The sequence below is a fragment of the Antechinus flavipes genome, chromosome 3, assembly GCF_016432865.1.
Source record: "Antechinus flavipes isolate AdamAnt ecotype Samford, QLD, Australia chromosome 3, AdamAnt_v2, whole genome shotgun sequence".
Taxonomy (NCBI): domain Eukaryota; kingdom Metazoa; phylum Chordata; class Mammalia; order Dasyuromorphia; family Dasyuridae; genus Antechinus; species Antechinus flavipes.
The window spans coordinates 115,838,885-115,848,787 of record NC_067400.1 but is presented as its reverse complement, the minus strand read 5'-3'; the positions used below and the strand labels follow the sequence as shown (position 1 = coordinate 115,848,787).

The 9,903-nt window shown below is 39.4% G+C and overlaps 1 protein-coding gene across 3 annotated transcripts in view; it reads left to right on the top strand.

The window, feature by feature from the left end:
• The first annotated feature begins 7,272 nt into the window (after positions 1-7,272).
• Positions 7,273-9,903, top strand: part of DACH1 (dachshund family transcription factor 1) — a 481,861-nt gene continuing 479,230 nt past the window's right edge. For 2 of the 3 annotated variants that reach the window (XM_051983908.1, XM_051983907.1), the window contains exon 1: positions 7,273-8,876. In XM_051983908.1, the coding sequence (XP_051839868.1) occupies positions 7,960-8,876 (917 nt within the window). In that variant the 5' untranslated portion in view covers positions 7,273-7,959. The remainder of the gene's footprint in view (positions 8,877-9,903) is intronic. The other variant, XM_051983909.1, reaches the window with a different exon arrangement.

The window sequence follows — 9,903 nt, the reverse complement described above, 5'->3', positions numbered from 1 at the left end:
TCGTTCTACTGGGTTCCATAGCCCCCAGGAAATGAACAGACAAAAAGATGGATTGGAGATGTGAACAGTGGAAATTTACAATCTTCTCAATCAGGGGTAAGGCACAGAGGAGACAATTTGGTTTTTTCTCTTCACCCTTTGTCATGTAGTGCCTGGTTTAAATATGACCAATCAAAATAAATAAAAATGCATGTTTCCATTTGGATATTTCGAGGACAGTGAATAAATAGAAAGAATTATAAAGAAAACTACATTTTCTTATTACAAAAGAAAATTAAAGTCGTGTTTTATTCTCTAGAAATATTAGAGATGATTGATTAAACTTTTATGCAAATTAAGTTTACAGTTTAATATTCACATCCAAAGTCCACTGGGTTGATAATGATGCCCACATTTCTCAAGGAGAATTTTATGTTATTTTGTTTTTTTTCCCATGAACTCTAACTACAAGGTGTGTTTTTACTGCCAGTTGACTCTGATCAGGACATGCAGTATTGTATTTCAAGTTGTGGCTCTGTAAAACCCTGGAAGTTTCTTTGAAGTTAAACAGTGTCAATCTGTTTCCATGTCTGAATAACTCTGTGAAGAGCCTGCCTGACCCAAGTCAACCCATTGAAACATACTATTTTGCCATAATTGATGTTCCAAACGAATGTCCTTTCATAATAAAATGTGCTAGAAAACAAAACAGCTTCTCATCCAGTGCAAGTTGCATCATAATTAAATTTTATTTTATCCCATCGAGGCATGCTAAATGTTGAGCAAAATATAATTTTAAGTAATTTGTTTGTATTCTTATCTGTAGGAGTTGGAAATTAACAGCGTTGCTAGTTTGCGTTTACTGTTAAGCCTGGAGAGCAGAGAGATTGCTTTGCAAACATTACAGTTATTATGTCTGCAGTTGGTACTCTTTGTATAAATTATTGATCAGCCAGCTTATTTTTCTTTCTGCTTAATGGATATTATAGCATAGCCGTTTACAACGCTATAGTTAAGGTTGTGTCAGCACTTCCATTATAATAAACCCTCTGTTACAGGGGTTTATAACTTGCTGTAAAAATTTGCTCTGGGCTGAAACTTGACATACAAGATCTCAGGCTAGAAGGTAGTGATTGTTGTTCTTTTAACTTTTTAAAAAAAATCTCTTTGGCTGGTGGGGTAATGTAATAAATAAATAACCACTTTACTGTTTTCTAGCAGTCTTTTACATTCCTTTAACAGACTTCAAATGGAACAAATTATATAGGATAGATTATTGTACCAGGAACCAGACCCTCCCTTTTCTACTTAATAAAGAAGAAAGAGATTCCATATTAATAAGTTTAAGAATCAGTCACTATTTAACAGAAACTTTTATGAACAGTTTGGATGAATTTCAATATAACATTATGTAAGAATGTGTTAGTTCATATTTTTACATTAAGTATGCATTTACATGGCAGACTATAGGACTACTCCCTCCATGTTAATTATGTGCCTTTTAGGCAAATTATATAGTTTATCCCAGTGTTTTATGTCATATATATGTGTATACATCCATGAGCATCTGTGAAGGCGATCTGACATTTAGACACCAATATATATATAAAGCATTACAATTTGTGTCAAGAATTACAAAACGGGGTTTTAAAATACAGGTTGACATTCTGACCTTACTTCTCTCTGCTGGGTCATTCTTTTCACACAATGGCCTGCTTTAAAGATGAAGAAGGGCTTTAGTTTCAATTTCAGTTCTTAGAACTGTTTCTTCCTCTTGGTTCCCAACTTTTAACCTTATCTGGGCATGTTTTCTTTGATATGAAACATTTGCCTAAACAACTTTTATTACATATTGGTGGATGGAATTATAAACCCCTTATATTGTGGAAATACTAATGATGATAAAATAAAATTAAACAATCATAAGGAGTTGATTAGCTGATATAACAAAGATGAATTTAGTCACAAAAAGTTGCCTAAAACGTTCCCTTATGAGTCTTTTTCCTTTTGGTTTCACATTCTTAATATACTTAGACAAAAATCACTGTCATCACTCAGGAGGAAAAAAAAGTGTGTGTTTGGGGGAAGATGAGAAGATAAATTTGGCGTGCATTTTTGTCAGAAGTGTCTTTGTAAAAAATTGAAGACAAATAGAGACTTATCTTATGATTCTTTAGTTCCAAGACTGTATAGTTGTTTCTACCTCAACATACTATACATCTAGTCACTGACTGTGAAGCAAATATAGTGTTAGTTACATCACTTAACTTAATATCTTAATAGACTGGGTTCTTCAAGTTGCTAGCTATCTTAAGAAGTTTTCACCTTTGGTTTCCCCAATTTCCTCCTCTGGGGCAACTTGGGGGTATTTATAGCTAAACTGTCAGTGGTCTGAGAGAGAATACACCAGAGAGATAAAAGTCTTCCAGTTTCTATTAGTGGTGGGGGCTGGGAGCAGTGGTGAGAAGACTGACCGGAGGTCCATCCGCGGAGGTAGGGAGCAGGGCAAAAAACCGAGGGTGAGAGAAAGAAAGCTAGGAGCCTTTTGTTTAAATTACTGGAGTTTATCAGCGATGCTGATTGGTGAGGCAGTGTGTCTAAGTTAAAAAGGCTTGGGAGAGTTACTTGGCATAATTTCTCCGTCTTCAATGATTTACTATTGGAGTGCAAACATCAATTTTGGACTCTCTCCTGAGAAACATTTAACAAAGGCAGTGAACTACTGGTACCCTGATAACCATTCTGGATTTACCAAACTTCAATAGTTGTTTAATAAACCTTGCCTGAAGTTTATAGGTGGTTATGCTTTTTTCTCCCTGTTTAAAGAACAGGTTCATAAGTAAATATGCAATTGCAGAAACAGAGATGTAAAAAAGGGTCTTCCTTTTTAGCCTCCATTGTGATATATCTTCGAATTGTTCAGAAGTGCACCCTATTGTTCAAGCTATTTGTGTCGGGTGTGCTAATGCACTCTTTGATTGAGTGAATTAGCAGTCATAACAATCTGGCAGTCTGGCCATAGAAGTGTGCTCAAATTGATTTGTGTTATGGCTGGACTGGAAAATCTAGTGTTAGTTCTTTTTTTGCCCTGGGGCACTGTTTGTACCAAACTCCACTTTTCATTTAATTTTCCAATAGATTTCGAAAGACTGAAATGTTTTCGATCAACATTTGATCCACTTGCATTATTAAAAAAAAAAAAAAAAAAAACAAAAAACAAAAAACAAAAAACAAAACCTGAAAGTAATTTCAGATTCCAAAAACCTTGCTTTCAATTAGGGTAAACATAATTAGAGTGACATCGTGCTTGGAATGGTAAATCTCCCTTTGTATCTATTAAGCATGTTATCTTGTCCTGTCATTGAAAGGAATCCAGTTTGTTTTTGTTTTGTGTAGTTCTGTGTGCTGGCTTGAGCCAAATACAACTAGAGTAGGGAGAAAGACATTAAAAAAAAAACACGATATTGTCATGTATCCCTCCTTGCAACTAGAGCATCTAGTGTCAGTCATCTGACTTCAAAACTATCAGTTTCAGTTCATATGAAGTGTAAATATGTTTTCAAGAAATTTGTTTTTGATATATATTGACTTTGTTATAAAATCATTTGATTTTCTTTTATAATCTAGGAAAGGTATGATTTCAGTTTTGTTTCCTCAGGTTTACAGATAATTCCAATTGATATATTTACATATGCATGTATTTAGATTTTAGATGTATATATTTTTTAAAAATTACCTTACTTTTGTCAAAACTTGTATTTTTCTTACAATATTCTGTTTTTCAGTCATTTGTGAGAATTATATTTAATGCAGCATGAATAAACTTTAAAAAGGAGTATTGATCTCCCAGAAAGCTTTATGAAATGATTTAGTCAGTTTCCCCACTGGAGAAATCAGTGAACAATATAGGTCAATATATAAGGGAAGGATGAAATATGATAATATATTGGTGTATTTCTCTAAAGGAAAAAAAATAAATCCAGATGGAATTCATATTTCAAAACTTAAGTATTGTAAACATGAGCATCAGTTCAAAGACACTTTTCCTATATCCATGGCATTTTTTACTGTCATGTGCTCTGAAGTTGTGTTGTTATGTTTTCTTTTCTCTGTGGACTTCTTTCTTTGTCACTGCTCTTTGGAAACCAAAAGGCTGAGCCCTGCACAGGGCTAGAGTGCCTGGAGTCTGTCATTCAGGAGTATTCACTGGGACTTAAATAGCAACAGTTACTGTACACTTTCTGCCTATATCTTTCAACATTATAGCTACTCTCCTCACTGTATTTCAAAAAGCAACGAACTCTAGTTGTGTGTGTGTGTGTGTGTGTGTGTGTGTGTGTGTGTGTGTGTGTTTTGTTTGTTTGTTGCTTTGTTGAGTAATAGACAATGAGACCTATCAGCTATCTTATGGTTGGTGTAGATTCTCACTCACATAGAAATGGTCCCTGGGGAAGGTGGGGTAGAGTGGGAGGAGAAAGGGAGGAGGAAGGAGAGTGTAAGGAAAGAGAATACCTGCCCTGTACAGTTACATGAGTGCAAGAGAAGCTCTGCTTCAAACAATATCCTAGGAAAGAAATTAAAGACTTCTTAATTAGTGCAGCAATTAAGCTTTCTTGGTAGCATTTTAATCAGCACAGGCCCTATCAAAGGACAAACAGAACAATTTGCAGGTCTTTGAATTTTAAACAGTCTTATTGATTTCAGTACAATAAGTCTTCACTTGACACAGGGAAAATTTTCATATATCAGTGAATGTACTTTGAGTTTTGCTTAGGCAAAATTCTTTGAGCTTAGAGGAAGAGAAACTGGAGGAAGAGTATTTGAAATGACCTGAGATGTAAAACAAACAATCAAAAAATACCTTAAAAATGAAAGATGAAGAGAAAGGCATAAATTGAAGACTTTATTAGCTTGATACTTCTGCTAAGGACAAGTGAAACTTGCCTCAATTGTTCCTAACATTCCTTGAGCAAGACACTTTGAAGATTCTTATACCCTTCTATAAATATATATATTTTTAATTTTCATTACAATTAATTCTTAATGCTATTGTTTGATCAAACAAATACTATAATGATGAATCTTTTTAAACTATGGTTCTCTTTCAACTGACTGAAGACAGAAAGATTTTCTGTCTCAGAAGAACTCATTCAGAAGGGACGAGCTCCATAATACCCTACAAAATAAAGTAAGCACGTGTTGTGGGGCACAGTTTTCCCCTCAACATCATGGGTCCTCTTAGAAGTTAAGGTGGAATGGTGACATAATTGAGGGTCATGCTCTAGCTGCAATAGTTGCCTCACTTGTATGTTATAGGAATGTGACTTGGTTGTATATGCATGGTATTCTGAGTTAATGTGGGAAACCAGAGGGGGTAAGGGCAGCTTTTCAACACTTGTTTTGCATTGTTCTCATTTATGGGTAGAGAATTCAAAATGATAGAACTGTGGTATAACATTTTTCAAAGTAGATGAAGTTTTTATGGCAACATCAAGCTGTGCCATTATAATTAAAGTTGTGTTTGCATTTCCAATATAAAATCAGTTTTTACAAGGGTTTGTAACTTTTCTCCCCTGTTGAATATAAAATCTGCTTTATAATATTTTTAAATAAACAGGTACTTACTGTTTTTGATATTTTTGTTTATATACCTAGGTATGTATACACACATTCCCACGAAGGTATAAAAATTTATCAGATGAAGACATCTTTGATGAAGAAAGAATTTCAACTTTAAAAACCAAGATAGCTGAAGTTTGACAAACACTTGTCTATAAATTTAAGATATCCTAGAAAGCTTTGTATTTATTTTCTTTCAATGATCAGTGACCATGAGGAATATTCTGGTGAAATCAAATTACCTTTTAAGGTGGACCTGAGTAGATATGGTTATGTTTTTCAATGTTTTCATTTTCTCTCAAACAACAACAAACAACAATAAATTTTCAATGAAGTAGGACAAAAAGAAAAATAACAATTATTTTAACCAAAGGAAGATGATAGAAAACTCAATAATATGGACCTCCAGCTCTCAAAATATACCAAAAACTATAATTTCTGTCAATTATGTAATGCATCATTTCACACCTTGCAAAATTAGATACTGCGCATGTGTAGACAATGCCTAATTATTCAAGATCCACAGAGATATAGACAGAGGATTATATTCTGACTTATGCTATTTTAAATCACCTGTTGGTCAGAGACCCTTTAAATACCTAAATGCAACAGGTTAGAGGAATAAGAAGAATTTAAAAGGTGATGGAGAATAATTCCACAAGTTAATTTTTACATAACTCCACTTTGTCTTTTCAGATCTGCTATTTAGGTTCGTCAGTGTGGGTGTGTATGGAATGTGATTTCTTAATAGAATAGAAAGGATATTCCCATAGAATGAATTAATTTTCAAAAATTATAAGTTAAAAAAGGTTTTGTATCACACCATACCCGAAAGTCTTTTGTCTTTTTAAAAAGAGTAGCAGCTTTTTTTTTTTTGTTGTTGTTGTTGATATTCACTTGAATTTATCACGGTTTTAGATTCATAAAATAAATGTGTGCACTTGTTTTATATTTAGCTAGCCTTTCCTTTTTGAAGTCAGAAGATATGACAGATATTTCTGACCGACCAGGGAACGTAGCTAACCTGTGTAAGATCCTCAACGAGAATATCTTTTCATTTTTCTCCCCCCCCCCAACAATCTACTGAAATATAAAGCAGATAAAAAGAACATCTGTTATTATTATGTTAACAATTTAGATGTCTGATTTCTTCCAACTTTCAGTCTTTGATCTGTAGATTCCTTACTAGTCCAGTTTATAAAAAAAACAAAAAACAAAAAAACAAAAAAAAACATACTCACACAAATAAGTAACCAAACGAATGAATTAAAATCATACGTTTAGTTTTAGTATGAACTTTCCCTAAAGTAAACTAATAACAAATGCAAGTCTTCATAAAGAAATATGGATGGAGAAAGTGTATGTAGGTTTTTCATTTATTTCTGATTTTCTTTAAAAATCATTTTAATAGTGCTAACCCATATAAGAAACTGCTCAAAGTGCTTTTGTTCCTCTTTAAATTGACAGGAGATTGCTTAGATGCGTTTGGAAAATTACATGTCGACGCGGAGGAGATGAAATATGAAACATGTAATCTAACGGTAGTATTAAAAGAAAAGATGATGATCTCCCTTTCCTTTTTTCCGCCACCCCCCCCCCCCATGTTCCTCCCTCCGCCTAGGTCTCTCGTCCCCTCCCTTCCCTCCCACAATCTCTCTCCTCACCCTTTTTCTCCTCCCTCCCTCTCTTTCTCGTACTCTCTCCTTCTCTTTCTCAGTATCTCTCGCTCAGTCTGTGTTTCTTTGCTCCGGGTTCCTGGTTGGATAATTTGGGTTAATACTAGTGAGTGAGGTTTTTGTGGCTTCAAAGGGTATTTCAAGTTTCCGGAGCTCCTCCCCTCTGCACCGTGTGACAACAACAACTCGTCCAGAGAGCAGCCAGCACTTTTCAGCTCATTTTCTCTCTGTCATTCCCCTCTCAATCTTTGATCAATGTACTTGCCAGAGAGAACCGAAGTCCTTCAAACCCCCTCTTTTTCACCTTCATCTTTAACTTTGTGCTAGAGCAGGACCCAAAAAAACAATAGCTAACCCTCCCCCACTTCCTCCCTCCCCCCCTAAAAACAATTCAGCCCCCAATCCCAGCCCCCGGAGAGGACTACTCATTTCGACTTGCGGGACACTTTTGTGCGTGTCTCTCCTGCTTCTTGCTCTTACCCCTCTGCCTTTCATTCTCCCTTCCCCTCTTTTTCTTTTATTTTCTCTCCAATTCCCCCCCCCCCCCGGTTTTCCCCTATTTCTCTCTATCTTTCTGGAGATTTTTCATTCTCTCGTTCGTTCTCCACCTTTCCTTCCCCTCCCCCTGGTGTGTGGCAACTTTTTTCCACCCCCCAATCTCCTTCTTCTCCTCTTATATGTCACCATGGCCGTGCCGGCTGCTTTGATCCCTCCGACCCAGCTGGTCCCCCCGCAACCTCCGATCTCCACTTCTGCCTCCTCCTCCTGCACCACCACCTCCACCTCCTCGGCGACCTCCTCTCCGGGTCCCTCCATCGGTCCCCCGGCGTCTTCTGGGCCAACCCTCTTCCGACCTGAGCCCATCGCGGCGGCGGCGGCGGCAGCGGCGGCGGCGGCGGCGGCAGCAGCGGCGGCGGCCACGGTCACCTCCACCAGCAGCAGCGGCGGCGCTGGCGGCGGAGGCAGCGGCGGTGGCGGCGGTGGCGGCGGCGGCGGCTGCACCAGCAGCAACGGAGGAGGCGGCGGTGGCAGCGGCAACTGCAATCCCAGCTTGGTCACCGCCAATATCAGCAGCAGCAATAGCAGTAGCAGCAGCAGTAGCAACGCTGGCAGCGGCGGCGGAGGCACCTCCAACCCCAGCCTCAACGTGAGCACCGCCAGCTGCGGCAGCAGCAGCAGCAGCAGTAGCAGCAGCAGCAGCAGCAGCAGCAGCAGCAGCAGCAGTAGCAGCAGCAGTAGCAGCTGCGGCAACCTTCCGGGGAAACCCGTGTATTCGACCCCTTCCCCAGTGGAGAACACCCCCCAGAATAATGAGTGCAAAATGGTGGATCTGAGGGGGGCCAAAGTGGCTTCCTTTACAGTGGAGGGCTGCGAGCTTATCTGCCTGCCCCAGGCTTTTGACCTGTTCCTAAAGCACTTGGTCGGGGGCTTGCACACTGTCTATACCAAGCTGAAGCGGTTGGAGATCACGCCGGTGGTGTGCAATGTGGAACAGGTTCGCATACTGAGGGGACTAGGGGCTATCCAGCCCGGGGTGAACCGCTGCAAACTCATCTCCAGGAAGGATTTCGAGACACTCTACAATGACTGCACCAACGCAAGGTAAAGGGGGGGGGTCATCTAACACCCAACTCCTTCCTCTCCACCCACCTCCGCCCCCCTCTTTCTCGCCATTCAGTCCTGTGCATCTTCTCTAGCCCCACAGAAGCTTGGCAATCAACGATTCTTTCTTTCCTTTCAGTGGTATTGTTGACAAACCTGATCAAGCTGAACCTCTTCCAATCTCTCCTGAGAAGTTGGAAAGAGCCCATCCTATCCTGCACTTACTTTCCCCCCTTTTCCTTCTCTTTCCTCTTGGGGGTCCCATGCCTTCTCTATTTACCAGTGAATATTTAAACTCTCTGGCCTGGGATGGGGTGTGGGTGGGGAAAAGAAAGGGTCGAGCGCATTTATTGTGAAGGGACTTGGGAGCAGGGGATGAATTAAGAGGAAGGAGTGTATGTGTGTGGGAAGATAAAGGAGCGAGAAGAACATTGAATCTTGCGGTGAAACTCATTCTTTCTTCCTCTTGCTTTGTCAAAACCTGGGAACACCTTGTCACCTATGTACTTCCACCGCTTAGGGTGAGGCATGCGATGCTAGCGCTCTCCAAAACAAGGCACTCTGGAGTGCTAATCTCACTGGAGTGTGCTTTGTGTTTGTTAACGGAGCGTGTTTCCAGGGGATGATAAAATGAGGTTGAGGGAGATTGAAAATGGGGGAACAGGGCAGAGCGATGCGGAATCTAACTCCGAGGGCTTTCCCAGCCAGGCAAAAGGGCTAGGGGCTGGGCTGGGGTGGGGTGGGAAGATGATCTTGCAATAAGTGGTGAGGATGCCGGAGTAGAAGAGCGTTTCCCTTCCTGTAGGAAAGCTAAGGCACGGTCCCGGGATAGCACTTCAAAGTCTAGGAGCACCACGTTTTGACATCTAAGAATTGACCCAGTAATTTAAGTGCTTATCAGTGTCCCATTTCTCTAGAGTGAATTCAGCTATAGTATGTAAACGGGAATTAGGAGGAAAGATCCATATTATGAGTGTGAGTGTGAGTGTGAGTGTGAGTGTGAGTGTGAGTGTGATGGTAAGAAAGG